This window comes from Labrus bergylta, chromosome 10 (assembly GCF_963930695.1).
Source record: "Labrus bergylta chromosome 10, fLabBer1.1, whole genome shotgun sequence".
NCBI classification, from domain to species: Eukaryota; Metazoa; Chordata; class Actinopteri; order Labriformes; family Labridae; genus Labrus; species Labrus bergylta.
Window position 1 is genome coordinate 31,061,636 of NC_089204.1, and position 20,555 is coordinate 31,082,190.

Consider the following 20,555-nt stretch of genomic DNA (forward strand, 5'->3'; position numbering starts at 1 on the left):
TCTTTCTTTGAAATCTTTTTATACTGCTCGGTCTCTTGAACATTACCTGCTCCGTAGCAGCTCAGGTGTTAGCATGGTGATCGACCCCCTCATAGTCCTCACAGTTACCATGGTAACCGATCTTCTGGATGAGATGGGACAGAGGACTCGGACGCGTCAGTGTTTTAATGTCTTTATTTAGTAAACTCTACACTTTAGTATTGCTCAGATTTTTTTTATTCTTTTCAATCACATAGAGAACTTTTAATGGAGCTACACTTTAAAGAATACAAAAATATCACACAACTTTTTTCTACACGCCTGCAAGGTCACACCTTCACCTGTGACGTCCAATCAGAGTCCAGAACCACTGAGCTGCCAGGATGGATGGAGCGTTGACGTGTTGATAACAGCACCATGGTCTAAAACAACTCCAGGTGGGGGGGGGGGGGGGGGGGGCTATGACTGTGAAACAAGTACCAGGACCAGGTGAGAACTCACCCTCCAGACTTCAAACTCAGGAGAGAGAACGGATCCAGCGGCCCCTCGGTTAGACCCTCCTCTCCTGAACCAGGAAGAAACAGGAACTTGTTGTGACTGAAGATGTTCTTCAATTCCTGTTTGAAGGTTTTCAATCCAGAAATTAAACTCTGAAACTATTTCATTACAGGTGTGTTACCATGGCAACACAAATAAAAGTCCTACACACCCGATGTTGAGTTATTTATTTTGAATGATTAAACTCCTGCACGCTGACCACACGTTGTCAACGTGCAGGACAACGAACTCTCTTCATGTTCTTCTTCAGGAGGTCGAAAACCTGATCGTGGTCACCTGCAGTCTGGTCCAGATCCAGATCCAACTGAAGGAGTCTGATCCAGGTGGTGTTCACTGAGTCCTAGATCCTGAGGGGCCGGCTGGTCTGGGGTTTTTAGGTTGAAATGTAAAGACGGATCCCAAAAACAACAACAATATCCCCCCCTCCTCCTCTTCCTCCTCTTCTTCCTCTTCCTCCTCTACTTCCTCATCCTCCTCCTCCTCCTCTTCCTCCTCGTCTTCTTCCTCCTCCTCCTCTTCCTCTTCAGGTTCTTTAGTATCAAAAGGTCAAACCAAAAACAGAAGGTCCTCAAATGTTAGGGATGGGGTGACAAGGAAGGAGACTAGGGAAGAATGGAGGTCACAGCCCCCTCCCCACACACACACACACACACTGTAGTCCACAGACATACTGAACAAAAGGGGGCGGGGTCTGATTGTACTTCCTGTGTGCGATCTAAAATCAAGGATCCTGATAGATCTTGAGTGTATGGGGTAGAAACAGTCTTGGAGCCCCTCCCCCTGCCCCTTTGATGTTACTTGCAGTGAGAAGCCCCTCCCCTCTGGGAGAGAAGCCCCGCCCCCTCAGGGAGAGAAGGTGGCCATCTCCAGGCTGATCCTCTGCCACAGCTCCTTGGTCTGCTTCCCTCTCTTCAGGTTCTGCAGGACGTCGTTAAACTGCATCATTCCCACCGGCGTCAGACAGAACGCCCCCCGGGCGCTGCGGATGATGTTCACAAAGTCGTCGTAGTCTGCAGGCGTCAAGTGAATCAGTCGATGGTGTATGTACTGAGGGGGGAGGAGACATGGGGGGGGGGGGAGAGAGAGCATGTAGTTGAATCTGCTGACTGTCACATGGTTCTGATTTATCACAAACTGGCTGATCTCCCCTCCAGAGACCGTCCCAGGCCAGGTGAGAGACGATCGTGTTCTGTTATCACGCCAACATCACTCTTCTCACCTGGTTCCTCTGACAGCCTCACCAGTCCCTGCATGTTGGGATATCTGATACCTGTGTGTAGAAGCGTTTTGTTACCTGCAGGTAGGCCTGCTGGCAGCGCTGCACCAGCTGGTGGAAAGCAGGTGTTCTCAGGTGGGCGTGGATGTGGGCGGGGTTTAGCCTCTGCAGAGCCTCCATGATGATCTCCTGCAGGACGAACGGGCTCAGGACACCTTTAGCTGCTCCCACACAGAACTGATACACATAGTTCACTCCTGAGGAGAGGACACAAGGACAGACGACACAGGATACAAGGAAAGAGAGAGGACAGAGGACACAAGGAAAGAGAGAGGACAGAGGACACAAGGACAGAGAGGACACAAGGACAGAGAGAGGACAGAGGACACAAGGACAGAGAGGACACAGGATACAAGGAACGAGAGAGGACAGAGGACACAAGGAAAGAGAGAGGACAGAGAACACAAGGACAGAGAGAGGACACAAGCAAAGAGAGGACACAAGGACAGAAAGAGGACAGAGAGGACACAAGGACAGAGAACACAAGGAACCAGAGACGACAGAGAGGACAGAGAGGACAGAGGACGCAAGGACAGAGAGGACAGAGGATACAAGGAACGAGAGAGGACAGAGGACACAAGGACAGAGAGGACAGAGGATACAAGGAACGAGAGAGGACAGAGGACACAAGGACAGAGGACACAGATGTTTTACAAACATGACTTTTAAAGTTGTATAAACAGAATAATAACTGAATCTTCCATCGAGTCCTGTCTTGTATCACCGAGTCGTGCAGCGAGCCCCAGTAGCCACTTGACGTCCTCGGTGTAGGGGGGGCTCCTGGAAAAGTTGTTTGGATGATCGTTGTGAGCTCGTCTGCCCAACATCTCCAGAGCAAGCATGCCTACACACACACAACAAGTTTTTATACACTTTACTACACACTGTTATACACACACATATTTACTTTGAGCTGATTTATGCACCCAGGCTTAGGGTTACCCTAACCCTAACCCTGTAGTTCAGGTACCATGTGTAGTTCAGGTACCGTGTGTGGTTCAGGTACTGTGTATAGTTCAGGTACTGTGTGTGGTTCAGGTACTGTGTATAGTTCAGGTACTGTGTGTGGTTCAGGTACTGTGTGTAGTTCAGGTACTGTGTGTGGTTCAGGTACTGTGTATAGTTCAGGTACTGTGTGTGGTTCAGGTACTGTGTATAGTTCAGGTACTGTGTGTGGTTCAGGTACTGTGTGTAGTTCAGGTACTATGTGTAGTTCAGGTACCGTGTGTGGTTCAGGTACTGTGTATAGTTCAGGTACTGTGTGTAGTTCAGGTACTGTGTGTGGTTCAGGTACTGTGTATAGTTCAGGTACTGTGTGTAGTTCAGGTACTGTGTGTGGTTCAGGTACTGTGTGTAGTTCAGGTACCGTGTGTGGTTCAGGTACTGTGTATAGTTCAGGTACTGTGTGTAGTTCAGGTACTGTGTGTGGTTCAGGTACCGTGTGTGGTTCAGGTACTGTGTATAGTTCAGGTACTGTGTGTAGTTCAGGTACTGTGTGTGGTTCAGGTACTGTGTATAGTTCAGGTACTGTGTGTAGTTCAGGTACTGTGTGTGGTTCAGGTACTGTGTATAGTTCAGGTACTGTGTGTGGTTCAGGTACTGTGTATAGTTCAGGTACTGTGTGTAGTTCAGGTACTGTGTGTGGTTCAGGTACTGTGTATAGTTCAGGTACTGTGTGTGGTTCAGGTACTGTGTATAGTTCAGGTACTGTGTGTAGTTCAGGTACTGTGTGTGGTTCAGGTACTGTGTATAGTTCAGGTACTGTGTGTAGTTCAGGTACTGTGTGTGGTTCAGGTACTGTGTGTAGTTCAGGTACTGTGTGTGGTTCAGGTACTGTGTATAGTTCAGGTACTGTGTGTGGTTCAGGTACTGTGTGTGGTTCAGGTACTGTGTATAGTTCAGGTACTGTGTGTGGTTCAGGTACTGTGTATAGTTCAGGTACTGTGTGTGGTTCAGGTACTGTGTGTAGTTCAGGTACTATGTGTAGTTCAGGTACTGTGTGTGGTTCAGGTACTGTGTATAGTTCAGGTACTGTGTGTAGTTCAGGTACTGTGTATAGTTCAGGTACTGTGTGTGGTTCAGGTACTGTGTATAGTTCAGGTACTGTGTGTGGTTCAGGTACTGTGTGTAGTTCAGGTACTCACCGACTCTGTATGCAGAGTGCAGGTAGTGCAGGCCCTGCTGGCTGATTGGCTGGCTGTGCTGATCGTCCTCTGATGGGAACGCCGTGCTGACCAATGGGGCAGGTTGAGAGGAGAGCGAGGGCAGGGCCTGGAGGGCGGGACCAGAGTGCATGCTGCCCACTGAGGGGACATGTCATCATATTATGAACTTTTATAAAGGTGAGACAGCATAAAGTATATATCACACATGGTGTTTCATGCTGACCTGCCACGGTGGTGCTGAGCGGCAGCCCAGTCTCCGTGTGATACGGGTGGACGGCAATCTGCGTCATGGACGGGACGGGGACACCGGGGAACGTCACAGCTGTGGCTGCGAGAGGGGGCTGAGGACCTGCAGCCACCGAGAATGGATACTGAGCCCCAATGAAGGCCGGGTGCATCCCCTGTTCACAGGAAGGAGTTCAATAAAGATTACTAAACAATATGACAAAAGATCAGCTGATTAAACTGTTCAGATCAGCTGATTAAACTCTTCAGATCAGCTGATTAAACTGTTCTTCAGATCAGCTGATTAAACTCTTCAGATCAGCTGATTAAACTCTTCAGATCAGCTGATTAAACTCTTCAGATCAGCTGATTAAACTGTTCTTCAGATCAGCTGATGCAGCTGTTCTTCAGATCAGCTGATTAAACTCTTCTTCAGATCAGCTGATTAAACTGTTCCTCAGATCAGCTGATTAAACTGTTCTTCAGATCAGCTGATTAAACTGTTCTTCAGATCAGCTGATTAAACTGTTCTTCAGATCAGCTGATTTAACTGTTCTTCAGATCAGCTGATTAAACTGTTCTTCAGATCAGCTGATTTAACTCTTCAGATCAGCTGATTAAACTCTTCAGATCAGCTGATTAAACTGTTCTTCAGATCAGCTGATTAAACTGTTCTTCAGATCAGCTGATTAAACTGTTCTTCAGATCAGCTGATTTAACTCTTCAGATCAGCTGATTAAACTCTTCAGATCAGCTGATTAAACTGTTCTTCAGATCAGCTGATTAAACTGTTCTTCAGATCAGCTGATTAAACTGTTCTTCAGATCAGCTGATTAAACTGTTCTTCAGATCAGCTGATTAAACTGTTCCTCAGATCAGCTGATTTAACTCGTCATCATGACTTAAGCTGATCGTGTTTTGAGTGAAAACAGAAACTAGTTTTCTGGCTTCTCTCTAAAAAAAAGGAAATTAATAAATAAGAAATTTCCCATAATCCCGAGTGTTTGAGCTCTGACCTGAGGGTAGGCAGCCCCCGACACGGGGAAGACGGCGGGGCGGGGGACGTGCTGCAGCGGGTGTCCCAGGTACTGGGGGGTGCAGACGGTGGGGAGGTGGGCCTGGATGGTGGTGTAGGGGTGGAGGCCCGCGCTGTGGGGGTGGGCCAAGGCCTGAACAGGGAGGGGGTGAGACTGATAGATGGTGGACCCCACCGAGATGACGGGGACGACTGCCGCCGCAGTTACCGACGCCGTCACTGTCGCCAACCCCCCTGATTCCATGTTGGCCCCCACTTCGATGACCCCACAGCTGGACTCCACGGGTCTCCTGCCCGGGCCCCCATTGGCCCCGCAGCGTCCGGATGTCTCCCTTTGCTGACCCGAGCCCCCTCCCATCGACTGCTCATACAGCCAGTACCACTGATGGGCCACCTCAAACAGGACCTCAGGGTAGACTCCGCCCCCTTTGGCTGCCTCCTCCACTGCCATGCATGCCTTCTCCAGCATCAGGTTGTCCTGCAGGGTGATGGAGAAGTTCATTAAGATCATTGAAACCCACTGGTTCCTTTTCCAGCAGCTTTAAGAGCTAACATCCTGGTACCTGCTCCTTGCACTGCACAAGCGCCCTCTGGATCTCGTTGGGGTTCAGGGCGTGGGCGTGGGGCAGGCAGCTGAGGGCGAGCTCAGCGGCTGCCCGTACCATGTTGGGGTCCCTGGCTCGGGACGCTCGGTCGGCAAGAGACGCCACCTCAGGGGGGGTCAGGTGACCATCCCAACACTCCACCAGGATGTTAAGAGCCGCACTGCCGATTTCCATGGCCTGACCTGAGACAGGAAGTGAGTCAGAGGATACAGGTAATACAGAACAGACCACCACCCCCCCATTCAGCCCCCACCTCACCTGTGATCCACGACACGTGGGAAGAGTACGTCCGGCTCAGCCAGTTGGGAGACACAAAGTTATGGAGTCCGAGTGCGTACAGTCCAATCTCAAAGGCGCACAGGTGCAGGTTCCTGTGCGGCCCCTGGTGACCCCCGCTGGCTGACGGCTGAGTGAAGATAGACGTGGACGAGTTCCCGCCTGCTTTGATCAGAACCGTCTTCGCCAGCTCAAAGTAAAAATGAGCCGCAGCCTCAGACGGCTGGTTAGGCACGTGGGGGGCGTGGCACTCAGGACGGCGCCCCTTATATCTGAAGACACAAAGATGTGAGACGAGAAGAAAAATCTTCAGACAAAGAAAGACAAGAACAGCTAAGGTGTATATATTCCTCAGGACAAACACTGAGAGGAGGAACTGCAGCTGTAAACATGGACATTTTACCATAGAGCTCTATGGGGACTGACTCACTACAGGAGACAGACTCTAGTGGACACTGGAGGAACTGCAGCTGTAAAGTTGGACATTTTATCAGCAGGAGTTGATGATGATGTTAGTCAATATGTTTACCTGCTGGTGTCAGTGCTCTTGGCTCTGGCTCCGCCCCCTGCCCTACGAGAGCCACTGGAGGAGGAGGAGCCCAGGGAATCAGACGACGAGCTGCTGATGCTGTCACTGTCTTGGCCCCGCCCCCATGATGTAGCTGCCCAGCCTCCTCTGAGTGGGCGGCGACTGAGGGTGGGGGAGCTGTCCGAGGTCGTCTCTGGAGCGCTGCTATCGATGCTCGCCATACCTGAACACATGACACATCAGCTGTTCACAATGTTCACGTGACAGTCAGGTGTACAGTCTGAAATAATCTAGCAGGTTTCTGATTTGATATGATTCTAGTAAAAATTAAACAATATCAATACCTGTTTGTTACCTGCACACCTGACATCGTATAAATTATTCATCAAAGGTTGCAGACAAACTTTGCAACCTGTCTAAACTGTACAACAACATTGGCACTGTTTCCTGTCCGTTAGTCTGCTGCTCTGACTTCCTGTCCAGAAGGAAATGTAGTCAGAAATGTATAATGTGTTCATTCATCTCATTCACACCTGTCTAATGAAACAGGTGAAGTTCTTAAAAGCTTCTGTACTTTTTGATGCTCAATCACTACAATCACTACAATTCTACAATTCACTAAGCAGACGCTTTTATCCAAAGCGACGTACATCAGAGAGTAAGAACAACACAAGCAAGGATCTAGAAAAAAGGGAACAATGTCAGTAAGAGCAAACGATCAGCTTTGAGTCTGATTGGACACACAGGTGCTGACAGGAAGTGACCAGAGGCAAAGCACAACATTGAGGGCAGTTCTTGAGAGCTCTAATCAGTATAGAAACCATCTTATAAGTCGTCGTTATCAAACAAAAACCATCGTCATTACCATCATCATCATCAATAATATGGAGACCATCATCATTAAGTTAGTAGGTATTCATGAAAGAGCTGGGTCTTTAGCTTTTTCTTAAAGGTACAGAGGGACTCTGCAGATCACATGGAGTTTGGAAGTTCATTCCACCACCAGGGGGCGACAGAGTAGAAGAGTCTAGTCAGAAACTTAGGACCCTGTTGTGAAGGTTGGATCAGACGCCTTTCATTGGCAGAGCGTAGTGGGGGGGAGGGAGTGTAGACCTAGATGAGAGAGTTAAAGTAAGGAGGAGACGTTTCTGTGTCTGTTTTGTAAGCGAGCAGCAGAGTTTTAAATTTGATGCGAGCAGTAACTGGGAGCCAGTGTAAGAAGATGAACAGAGGAGTGACATGTGCTCTTTTAGGAAGGTTGAAGACCAGTCGTGCTGCTGCATTTTGTATCATATGCAGAGGTTCGATAGTGCATGTAGGAAGACTTGCTAGTAGAGAGTTGCAATAATCGATGCGTGATATCACAAGAGCCTGTACCAGGAACTGTGTAGCATGTTCTAACAGGTAAGGTCTGATCTTCCTGATGTTGTACAGGGCAAATCCACATGACCTGGCAATCGAGGCTACTTGAACCTTAAAAGTTAGCTGGTCATCAATCATGACACCCAGGTTCCGGGCAGACTTTGTGGGCATGAGTTTGGTTTGTTCCAAGCTGAATATTGATCTGTGATTGTATAGAGGGACTGGCTGGGATGACAAGGAGCTCAGTCTTTGAAAGATTGAGTTGAAGGAGCCGTTCATTCATCCATTCAGAGATATCAGCAAGGCATGATGAGATTCTTGCAGAGACTGTAACATCGTCTGGCAGGAATGACAGGAAGAGCTGGGTATCGTCAGCATAGCAGTGGTATGAGAAGCCATGAGAGCTGATTATTGAACCAAGTGAGTTTGAGTATATGGAGAAGAGAAGGGGACCAAGCACTGACCCTTGAGGTACCCCTGTGGATAAGCTGTGCGCTTTGGACACTTGTCCCTTCCACGTCACTCTAAAGGATCGCCCAGAGAGGTAGGACACAAACCAGCAGAGGGCAGATCCTGAGATGTTCAGAGAGCGTGGACAGGAGGATTTGATGGTTGACTGTGTCAAAGGCAGCAGACAGGTCTAGCAGTAATAGAACTGAGGACTGACCCGCAGCTCTGGCAGCTCGTAACGATTCTGTTACTGACAGTAGTGCAGTTTCAGTAGAGTGGCCCCGTTTAAAGCCTGACAAGAACTCAGGTTAGGATAAATATATGATTGTGTTATTCTCACCTGTGTGTTTCTTCTTCTGGCGGACAGGTGAGCCCCAGCAGCGCTGATTGGAGCCACAGCGAGCTCCCAAAGCCAGCCGACTGGGAACTGTGGTTTCCAGTTTGAACGGAGCTGTTTCAGTCTGCTGCTCAGTGGGCGGAGCTCCATCTGATACTGCAGAGAGAGGACAGGAACAGGAGGTATCACTCTGTCTGAGAATCCCTGACAGAACACGTTTATACAAGGTTGGCTTCGTGTAAATTGGGTTTTATTCTTCTGATTATTATTAAGATATTATGATCTGTAGTTTAAATGATCCAGTGTGTGTGTGTGTGTGTGTGTGTGTGTGTGTGTGTGTGTGTCTCACCTGTCTCTCCAGTTGAACTGGTCTGTCCTGGGTTCAGGTCTTGGTGAGAGACCTCCTCTCCAGTCAGAGTCACAGCAGAGGAGGAGGTGGCAGCTACAGGGGCGGCAGAGGAGGAGGCGGTGGCGTGTTTAGAGACCCCTCCTGTGGCCCCGCCTACCCCGCCGTGGCTGCTAGTGTTGTTGTGTTTGGACGGGCTGCGCTGACTTCCTGCAGCAGGTTTACTCGAGTAAAAAGAGCTCAGAGTCTGAGGTTTGTGAGTCTGACTCTCCCGGTCCAACAGTTTGTCCAGGATCTGGGGGGGGGGGGGTATACAAAGTGTTTATTTTAATCAAAGAAAATGTTTTTGAGGATGTGTGCGTGCATATCTTCTTCTGTTTGATGTTTGTCTGTTTAACTTGCACCTAGGTCTCTTCATGGAAAAACATTGAACCCTGACATCACAGGAAGACATTGATCAATGTGATGACATCACAGGAAGACATTGATCAATGTGATGACATCACAGGAAGTCTCTGTTTTGTGTTACCTTCTTTAGTTTGCTCTGGTCATCCTTGTAGGTGATCATCAGAGCCAGTGCCAGGTCACCTTTCACCCTCCGAGTCCCCTCACACAGCAGAGGATGCTCCGCCTCACTCACCGTGGTCTTCATACCTGTATACACACACACCGGTACAGGTGAGAAACACACACACACACACACACACACACACACACACACACACACACACACACACACACACACACACACACACACACACACACACACACACACACACACACACCAAGAGCAGCGACGGCGGCCTCAAAGCCCAACTCCTCGTCACCCGGCATCTCGTTGTTGCGGTTGCGGCTCGGTGGCCGGGAGCCCGTTGGGGACACAACTGCACAAACAATATGGAGAAAAGTCAAAGAGATGTTAATTTGTAAAGTTTAACTGTTTTATAATTCAAGTCGCTAAAAAAAGTCTCTAAGACTTTCTGCTGTGTTCACTCTGCGCTGCCCCCTACTGTTCATGTGCAGACTGCAGCTTGTATCAGTGTTTGTGAGGATGTGCACAGCGTGTGGATAAAAGCCTGAACTGGACCTGTACAGGTGAACGCCACAGACTTGGTGCTTACCTGGGGTGCACAGCACGTCAAAAATGAAGCTTGCTAACATGAGCGGCAGCACAGGTCTGTAATCACAGAAGTTTCCGTCTCTGAGCTGCTCTGCTCGCTCTCTGATGGCGGACATCTCCACCAATCCCAGAGGGATCTTCTTCAGCAGAGATACCACCTCTGACTCCTGATAGGCCAGTTTCACCTGAACCACAAAGAGAGAGAGAGAGAGGCTAAGAGTGCTTACACATAAATATATATAATATAAAATATAATATATATAATCTAAAATATAATGTATATTTATATAATATTAAACAGAGTCGCACCTCAAGGGCCTTAGTGGAGGCCGGCGGTCTCTGCAGCTCCAGGGAGAACATGCCGGTGCTAAAGGCCAGGTTGTGGAGCTCCAGTCTCTCACTGAGGACGGTCAGCAGGAAGGCAGCTTTAGTCAACGTGTTGGTGGCAACCTGAGTCTGACGACTGGTCGACACTTTGCTCTTCTTCCCCTGAACACAAACACACATTTACTCCGATGTTAGGACTGAATAATAAAATATCAAGATCAGGTAATATTATTATAGAACCATGAAATATAAGAACAGGTATGTCTGTACCTTTGTCTGCGGCTGCTCAACCTTCAGGTCAGGGGGGTTTGCTAACAGATCTCTGGCCAGATCCACAGCTAGCCGACACGCCTCATTACTGTAACCATGAGCATGGAGGGCCTCAGCACACGCAAACAGCACCTACACACACACACACACACACACACACACACACACACACACACACACACACACACACACACACACACACACACACACACACACACACACACACACACACACACACACACACACACACACACACACACACACACACACACACACACACACACACACACACACACACACACACACACACACACACACACACACACACACACACACACACACACACACACACACACACACAAATAAATTATGTTAATCTGGAGGGCATATCGAATAGTCTTACATCCAACCCTGTAAGCTCCTCCTCCATTACCTCCATGCGTCCCTCCTGCTCCAGCGGTTTGATCCCTGCAAAGATGTCTGGCTCCTCCTCCTGGTGGTTTTCAGCCAGCTGCCTGTCTGCTCCTTCTTCTGAGGCAGCGCTCAGGTAGTACGCTTGATAGTCGTCTTCACCTACAGCTCCTCCTCCTGCTGCAGCCCCTCCTGCTGCTGCAGGTCCTTCTCCTGCTCCTCCTCCTGCTGCAGCCCCTACTGCTGCTGCAGGTCCTTCTCCTGCTCCTCCTCCTGCTGCAGCCCCTCCTGCTGCTGCAGGTCCTTCTCCTGCTCCTCCTCCTGCTGCAGCCCCTCCTCCTGCTGCAGGTCCTGCCTCCCTGCTGCCCTGTGGGGGCTTGGCGGGGGTTTTGGTTGAAGCGGTTATTGCTGGCTGGTTCCCTGCAGCAGAATCTACTTCTTCTTCTCTGTTCTGGACCGTGTCAGACTGCAGCTCAGCCTGTAGCTCCGCCTCCTTCTCAGCAGAGTCCAGCACAGTGTCTTTAGGGGGTAGTTGGGGGGGTGGAGGATCTGCAGCGGACACGAGGCTCACGCGCTTTGCTTCAAACATTTTGCTACCCCCGCTGTATTTACGAGAGTCTCGGAGCAGCGGGCTGGGGGAGGGCAGCATCTCGGGGGGCGGGGGCAAGAACTCGAAGGTGTTGCTCGCTTCAGCACCCAGAGCCAGACTGCAGCCGTCGTCCAGGCTGAGCTCAGCGAGGTCGGGCTCTAGAGAACTATCCTCGCTGCTCGTCCTCCGTTTAGTGCTGGCGTGTTTCCCCCCCCCCTCCCCCCCCCTGCTCCTGTTCCAACCACTGACCCCCCCTTCCCTCCTCCCTGAGTCATCTTTAGCTTCCCCCCTGAGGAGGAGCCGGGCCCTTTGTACATGCACTTCCCTCCTCCGTCCTCCAGGGACAGAGACACACTGCCACTCAGCCGAACCAGCACCCCCCCCCCCTCCGCTGACAGACAGACCCTTCCTTTTGGTCAGGATGGTCTCTTTGGGACGCACGGCCACTTCTTGCTGGGAGGAGTGAACGCCTCCTCTTCCCTTGAAATCAGCTCCTCCCTCTCCTCTGGCTCCTCCCCCTCCATCTGACGTGTCCCCGCCCCCTCCTGCAGCAGCTCTTGCTCCTCTCTGCAGCTGCACTGCTCTGGACCAGCAGAAGGTGGCGCTCTTCTTGTCAGCGCTGCAGTAGGTGATGCCCTCCAGCGGGTAGGCCGCCTCCCAGTTAAAGTAGCAGGACTCCACGGCGGGTTTAAACCCCTGGAACAGTTTGTCCAGAGACTTCCTGTGCTGCCCTCGCTTTACGATCTCGATGACCTTCAGATGCCACTGCTTCAGCTGCCCCGCCAGCTCGAGGCGCCTGAGAGAGACGAGGACACACAGGTGACATTTAGTGAAGGTTAGGGAAACAAAGGTCACATGACTTAATGCTCTGTGTCTGACCTGCAGGGACTCATGGTGGGGTCCAGCACCGCCAGCCTCCACAGCACCACCATCTCATCACACATGCTCGCACACGCATGAGCCGCCACCTCTGATTGGCCGTTACTGCGCCCGGTGTGTCCACTGGCACTGCTATGAGACGCTGACGTCCGAACACTGTACCACCAGCTGATGATCTGAACACACACACACACACACACACACACATATTAAGACATTCACCTGAGGAGCGTTGTGACATCACTGATCCCAGGTGAGGACTCACCTGTTCGTAGGTGAGGCACTGCTCGGTGAGGATCTCGAGCAGTGGGGCGGCGTTGCTGTCTCGTCTCTTGAACATCTCTCTAACAATGGACAGAAGGTTCCAGATGCCTTCAGGCTCTCGTCCCCTCAGAGGTCGTAGAAGACACGCCCACTCAGCTGCAGCAGGCGGCTCGGTGGACGACAGGTACATGGAGTTCACGTCGCTGTGGAGAGGCTATGACGTTAACTGTGAATGTGTTACAGAGCGTCGTGTTGTGAAGGAGTGTGTACCTGAAGACGACAGGTGAGTGTGTTACAGAGCGTCGTGTTGTGAAGGAGTGTGTACCTGAAGACGACAGGTGAGTGTGTTACAGAGCGTCGTGTTGTGAAGGAGTGTGTACATGAAGACGACAGGTGAGTGTGTTACAGAGCGTCGTGTTGTGAAGGAGTGTGTACCTGAAGACGACAGGTGAGTGTGTTACAGAGCGTCGTGTTGTGAAGGAGTGTGTACCTGAAGACGACAGGTGAGTGTGTTACAGAGCGTCGTGTTGTGAAGGAGTGTGTACATGAAGACGACAGGTGAGTGTGTTACAGAGCGTCGTGTTGTGAAGGAGTGTGTACCTGAAGACGACAGGTGAGTGTGTTACAGAGCGTCGTGTTGTGAAGGAGTGTGTACCTGAAGACGACAGGTGAGTGTGTTACAGAGCGTCGTGTTGTGAAGGAGTGTGTACATGAAGACGACAGGTGAGTGTGTTACAGAGCGTCGTGTTGTGAAGGAGTGTGTACATGAAGACGACAGGTGAGTGTGTTACAGAGCGTCGTGTTGTGAAGGAGTGTGTACCTGAAGACGACAGGTGAGTGTGTTACAGAGCGTCGTGAGTGTGTACCTGAAGACGACAGGTGAGTGTGTTACAGAGCGTCGTGTTGTGAAGGAGTGTGTACCTGAAGACGACAGGTGAGTGTGTTACAGAGCGTCGTGTTGTGAAGGAGTGTGTACCTGAAGACGACAGGTGAGTGTGTTACAGAGCGTCGTGTTGTGAAGGAGTGTGTACCTGAAGACGACAGGTGAGTGTGTTACAGAGCGTCGTGTTGTGAAGGAGTGTGTACATGAAGACGACAGGTGAGTGTGTTACAGAGCGTCGTGTTGTGAAGGAGTGTGTACCTGAAGACGACAGGTGAGTGTGTTACAGAGCGTCGTGTTGTGAAGGAGTGTGTACCTGAAGACGACAGGTGAGTGTGTTACAGAGCGTCGTGTTGTGAAGGAGTGTGTACCTGAAGACGACAGGTGAGTGTGTTACAGAGCGTCGTGTTGTGAAGGAGTGTGTACCTGAAGACGACAGGTGAGTGTGTTACAGAGCGTCGTGTTGTGAAGGAGTGTGTACCTGAAGACGACAGGTGAGTGTGTTACAGAGCGTCGTGTTGTGAAGGAGTGTGTACCTGAAGACGACAGGTGAGGGCCCACAGAACTTGTGCAGGGTCTTTTTGATGTTGTCGCTGAGGGTTGACTCGTCCAGGTACCAGGTGCTCTGATCAGACGCTGAGGGGCCGGCTGTAGGGTCTACACACACACACACACACACACACACACACACACACACACACACACACACACACACACACACACACACACACACACACACACACACACACACACACACACACACACACACACACACACACACACACACACACACACACACACACACACACACAAACACGACTGTAATCAAAGCGGGCATGGAGCTCTTAATGTTGCTGAAAATCTGAAAACAATCTCCTCTGAAGTTTCCTCTGTGTCACACACACACACAGTATCAATAAGTCTCTCTCAGGTGTTTTACCTGGCGCTCCACACACAGTGTTGATGGCCGTGGACTGCGAGGACAGCAGCTCGTCCAACAGACGCTGAGCTGTGGGCAGAATCTACACAAACACACACAATCAACAAAACACGCTGATGTTTATTACACAGATTTATTTATTGATCACCTGAACGAGTTACCTGCTGAGGAAGCTCACTGATCAGGTACTGAGCAAACTTCTGCAGCTGATCCCTCTGCAGCCGAGACAGAGACTCAGAGACCGGAGCCCGGAGACACACCGCCGACGCCTACACACACACACACACACACATGCACACGCACACGCACGCACACTATAGTTTAAGTCTAGATTCAGACCACATGTTCAGGATCCGCTGGTCTGACAACAGAAATGTTTTTTGTTTGTGTTTTCAAACGTTCGGGGTTCAGCCGACAACATTTCACAACAACAGTCGTAAACAACGATCACGCCAGGCCAAAAGACACATGCATGCTCACACACGATCAGGTGTGAACACACAAACATGACTAACCCCCCAATGAGCTGTGGTTGTTACTCCAAGTGACCCGGAAACTAAAAGAGAGAATTTAGGGCGCGGTCACACTGGCAGTCCGTACCGTGTGACCGCTCTGTGCCGTGCCTAATGCCCGGTACACTTCATGCACGAGCACGCAGGTATTGGTCGTCTTATCTTTGGTTATTGCAATAAAAGACGGAGGCGCCCACAGTGAACGAGTCTGTGAATCTGTGTGACCGTCAGCGTCTTTACTCACATTATGGATCCTGAAGAGACACAATGCCACCACATGGGCGCACCACTTAGCCCCCGCCCCACACGTGCAGCTACAGGAAGTGATGCGACAGCGATCAAACATGACCGCCACGTTGTACGCTCCTTTAGACTGACCAGCCTGACTCGACACGACCGTCGCACTCAGGTGGAAACCTGAGAAAGAGAAAGTTATTTAGTGACATATCGAGAGTATAACGTGTTTCTGTGTTAGACGACGACTGACCGATCTGAAGAGGATCTTTGACTGCTCGGATCCTGTACAGCTGCTCGCCACGCTGGAACTCATCTGGACTCCCGTTAGCCAGACAGGAATACAACCTGAGAGAGAGACAGGTAGAGAGAGAGAGAGAGAGGTAGAGAGAAAAAGCGACAGAGAGAGATAGAGAGAGAGAGAGAGAGACAGAGACAGGTAGGTAGAGAGAGAGAGAGAGAGACAGGTAGATAGAGAGAGAGAGAGAGAGAGAGAGAGAGAGACAGGTAGAGAGAGAGAGAGACAGGTAGAGAGAGAGAGAGAGAGAGAGAGAGAGAGAGAGAGAGAGACAGAGACAGGTAGGTAGAGAGAGAGAGAGAGAGCGAGAGAGAGAGAGACAGGTAGATAGAGAGAGAGAGAGAGAGACAGGTAGATAGAGAGAGAGAGAGAGAGAGAGAGACAGGTAGAGAGAGAGAGAGACAGACAGGTAGAGAGAGGGAGAGGTAGAGAGAAAAAGCGACAGAGAGAGAGAGAGAGAGAGAGACAGAGACAGGTAGGTAGAGAGAGAGAGAGAGAGAGAGACAGGTAGATAGAGAGAGAGAGAGAGAGAGACAGAGAGAGAGAGAGAGACAGGTAGAGAGAGAGAGAGAGAGAGAGAGAGAGACAGAGACAGGTACGTAGAGAGAGAGAGAGAGAGAGAGAGCGAGAGAGAGAGAGAGAGACAGGTAGGTAGAGAGAGAGAGAGAGAGAGAGAGAGACAGAGAGAGAGAGAGACAGGTAGAGAGAGAGAGAGAGAGACAGGTAGGTAGAAAGAGAGAGAGAGAGAGACAGGTAGATAGAGAGAGAGAGACAGAGACAGGTAGGTAGAGAGAGAGAGAGAGAGAGAGAGAGAGAGAGAGACAGAAGTAGAGAGAGAGAGAGACAGGTAGAGAGAGAGAGAGAGAGAGACAGGTAGAGAGAGAGAGAGAGAGACAGAGACAGGTAGGTAGAAAGAGAGAGAGAGAGAGAGACAGGTAGAGAGAGAGAGACAGAGAGAGAGAGAGAGCGAGAGAGAGAGAGAGAGACAGGAGAGAGAGAGAGAGAGAGAGGAGAGCGACAGGTAGAGGAGAGAGAGAGAGAGACAGAGACAGGTAGGTAGAAAGAGAGAAGAGAGAGAGAGAGAGAGACAGACAGAGAGAGACAGAGAGAGAGAGGTAGAGAGAGAGAGAGAGAGAGGCAGAGAGAGAGAGAGAGAGAGAGAGAGAGCGAGAGAGCGAGAGAGAGAGAGAGAGAGGTAGATCAGACTACCGGACAGAACAGACTCTACCTGACAGAACAGACTCTACCTGACAGGACAGACTCTACAGACTCTACCTGACAGAACAGACTCTACCGGACAGAACAGACTCTACCTGACAGAACAGACTCTACAGACTCTACCTGACAGAACAGACTCTACCGGACAGAACAGACTCTACCTGACAGGACAGACTCTACAGACTCTACCTGACAGAACAGACTCTACCTGACAGAACAGACTCTACCGGACAGAACAGACTCTACCTGACAGGACAGACTCTACAGACTCTACCTGACAGAACAGACTCTACCTGACAGAACAGACTCTACCTGACAGGACAGACTCTACAGACTCTACCTGACAGAACAGACTCTACCGGACAGAACAGACTCTACCTGACAGAACAGACTCTACCTGACAGGACAGACTCTACCTGACAGGACAGACTCTACCTGACAGGACAGACTCTACAGACTCTACCTGACAGGGCAGACTTTACAGACTCTACCTGACAGAACAGACTCTACCTGACAGGACAGACTCTACAGACTCTACCTGACAGGGCAGACTTTACAGACTCTACCTGACAGAACAGACTCTACCTGACAGAACAGACTCTACCTGACAGGACAGACTCTACCTGACAGGACAGACTCTACAGACTCTACCTGACAGGGCAGACTTTACAGACTCTACCTGACAGAACAGACTCTACCTGACAGGGCAGACTTTACAGACTCTACCTGACAGAACAGACTCTACCGGACAGAACAGACTCTACAGACTCTACCTGACAGAACAGACTCTACCTGACAGAACAGACTCTACCTGACAGAACAGACTCTACCTGACAGGACAGACTCTACAGACTCTACCTGACAGAACAGACTCTACAGACTCTACCTGACAGAACAGACTCTACCGGACAGAACAGACTCTACCTGACAGAACAGACTCTACCTGACAGGACAGACTCTACAGACTCTACCTGACAGAACAGACTCTACCAGACAGAACAGACTCTACCTGACAGAACAGACTCTACCTGACAGGACAGACTCTACAGACTCTACCTGACAGAACAGACTCTACCTGACAGGACAGACTCTACAGACTCTACCTGACAGAACAGACTCTACCGGACAGAACAGACTCTACCTGACAGAACAGACTCTACCTGACAGGACAGACTCTACAGACTCTACCTGACAGGGCAGACTTTACAGACTCTACCTGACAGAACAGACTCTACCTGACAGAACAGACTCTACCTGACAGGACAGACTCTACAGACTCTACCTGACAGAACAGACTCTACCGGACAGAACAGACTCTACAGACGCTACCTGACAGGACAGACTCTACCTGACAGGACAGACTCTACAGACTCTACCTGACAGGACAGACTCTACCTGACAGGACAGACTCTACCTGACAGGACAGACTCTACAGACTCTACCTGACAGGACAGACTCTACCGGACAGAACAGACTCTACAGACTCTACCTGACAGAACAGACTCTACCTGACAGGACAGACTCTACAGACTCTACCTGACAGGGCAGACTTTACAGACTCTACCTGACAGAAAAGACTCTACCGGACAGAACAGACTCTACAGACTCTACCTGACAGAACAGACTCTACAGGACAGAACAGACTCTACAGACTCTACCTGACAGGACAGACTCTACAGACTCTACCGGACAGAACAAACTCTACAGACTCTACCTGACAGGACAGACTCTACCTGGCAGAACAGACTCTACCTGACAGAAAGGACACTACCTAATGTCCTTAAGTTTAATTAGTCTCACCTGATGTCCTCCTCATTCTCGGGGAAACTCCAGTAGGCGATGCGGAGCTGCAGCTGTTCTGGGACAGGAGGATACACTTTCTCCACCACCTCAAATGGGATATGAAACGCCACCTGCTTTGCTGACAGTTCCACCAGAGGGATGACCTGACCATCTGAGGAAGAAGAGGAGAAGGAGGAGCAGCAGGAGGAGGAGCAGGAGGAGCAGGAGGAGGAGGAGGAAGAAGAGAAGGAGAAGGAGGAGGAGGAGGAGGAAGAAGACGAAGAGGAGAAGGAAGAAGAGGAGGAGAAGGAGGAGCAGGAGGAGGAGGAGGAAGAAAAGAAGGAGGAGCAGTGAGTTAATGATCAGTCAGTGTACAGAGTTTATAGTTTCAATTTTCTGATTTCAAAGCGAGTTTCTCCTCTCGTGTTTATAAATTCAACATGTTAATCATAAACTGTGCCCGAATGATCTACACCATCATCAGTCACAACCTTTCTCTCTGTGCATGCTGCTGTGTACAGCATGTGATATACTGTCACTGTGTGCACACACCAACACAAGGTTGTCAAGTTTTATCCTTTGTTGATGTGTTAAATGATATAATCTGTTTGTTTTAATTGAAAGTATCAAAAAGGTCAAAAAACTACATGCAGGAAAACTCATGAACACTGTCTAAATTGCATGAAAACATTTCAATATACCCCCCCACACCTTGTCAATTCAAAACAATAAATTGGTCAATATTAGGGCCAAGGACTTCTATTTAAGTAGCCATGGTAACAAACAGGTAAAAGGATTTTTACTAGAATCGTATCAAAGTTTAAAATTCTGGTATTGTGACCCATTGACACACTAACACAGTCTGACAGTGAAGTGCTACAGACACAGACAGAGGGGGATTCTGGGTAGTAACAGAGTCTATGCTGCCAGCCCGATTGGCTGCTGCAGGCGAGGGACAGAAAGCTGTCAACCAATCAGCTTTCAGCTCAGAGGGAGGCCACTACAACAGCTGTTTCTTTGTATGAGGAAGATCACACACGCGCACGCACACACACACACACACACACACACACACACACACACACACACACAGGATAATTAATGTAGTGTTTGAATGGGTTTTGGTCCTTCAGTTTAACCCCTCACACACACTGTGTTATACATGTTGTTTAGTCAGCAGTGTGTGAATGTTATCCTTCAGTTTAACCCCTCACACACACTGTGTTATACATGTTGTGTAGTCAGCAGTGTGTGAATGTTATCCTTCAGTTTAACCCCTCACACACACTGTGTTATACATGTTGTTTAGTCAGCAGTGTATGAATGTTATCCTTCAGTTTAACCCCTCACACACTGTGTGTTATACATGTTATTTAGTCAGCAGTGTGTGAATGTTATCCTTCAGTTTAACCCCTCACACACACTGTGTTATACATGTTATTTAGTCAGCAGTGTGTGAATGTTATCCTTCAGTTTAACCCCTCACACACTGTGTGTTATACATGTTATTTAGTCAGCAGTGTGTGAATGTTATCCTTCAGTTTAACCCCTCACACACTGTGTTATACATGTTGTTTAGTCAGCAGTGTGTGAATGTTATCCTTCAGTTTAACCCCTCACACACTGTGTTATACATGTTGTTTAGTCAGCAGTGTGTGAATGTTATCCTTCAGTTTAACCCCTCACA

The 20,555-nt window shown here is 49.6% G+C and overlaps 1 protein-coding gene across 1 annotated transcript in view; it reads right to left on the reverse strand.

The window, feature by feature from the left end:
• Positions 1-159: 159 nt before the first annotated feature.
• Positions 160-20,555, reverse strand: part of zswim8 (zinc finger, SWIM-type containing 8) — a 22,702-nt gene continuing 2,306 nt past the window's right edge. Inside the window, 27 exon segments of the mRNA XM_065959466.1 lie at positions 160-1,584; positions 1,832-2,010; positions 2,538-2,657; positions 3,958-4,116; positions 4,202-4,379; positions 5,220-5,717; positions 5,803-6,026; positions 6,103-6,392; positions 6,650-6,872; positions 8,802-8,954; positions 9,148-9,439; positions 9,674-9,798; positions 9,930-10,028; positions 10,266-10,449; positions 10,574-10,753; positions 10,862-10,993; positions 11,295-12,079; positions 12,082-12,247; positions 12,249-12,657; positions 12,741-12,916; positions 13,006-13,207; positions 14,421-14,541; positions 14,825-14,906; positions 14,986-15,093; positions 15,581-15,753; positions 15,824-15,918; positions 18,887-19,040. Of these exon segments, the coding sequence (XP_065815538.1) occupies positions 1,381-1,584; positions 1,832-2,010; positions 2,538-2,657; positions 3,958-4,116; positions 4,202-4,379; positions 5,220-5,717; positions 5,803-6,026; positions 6,103-6,392; positions 6,650-6,872; positions 8,802-8,954; positions 9,148-9,439; positions 9,674-9,798; positions 9,930-10,028; positions 10,266-10,449; positions 10,574-10,753; positions 10,862-10,993; positions 11,295-12,079; positions 12,082-12,247; positions 12,249-12,657; positions 12,741-12,916; positions 13,006-13,207; positions 14,421-14,541; positions 14,825-14,906; positions 14,986-15,093; positions 15,581-15,753; positions 15,824-15,918; positions 18,887-19,040 (5,711 nt within the window). The 3' untranslated portion in view covers positions 160-1,380.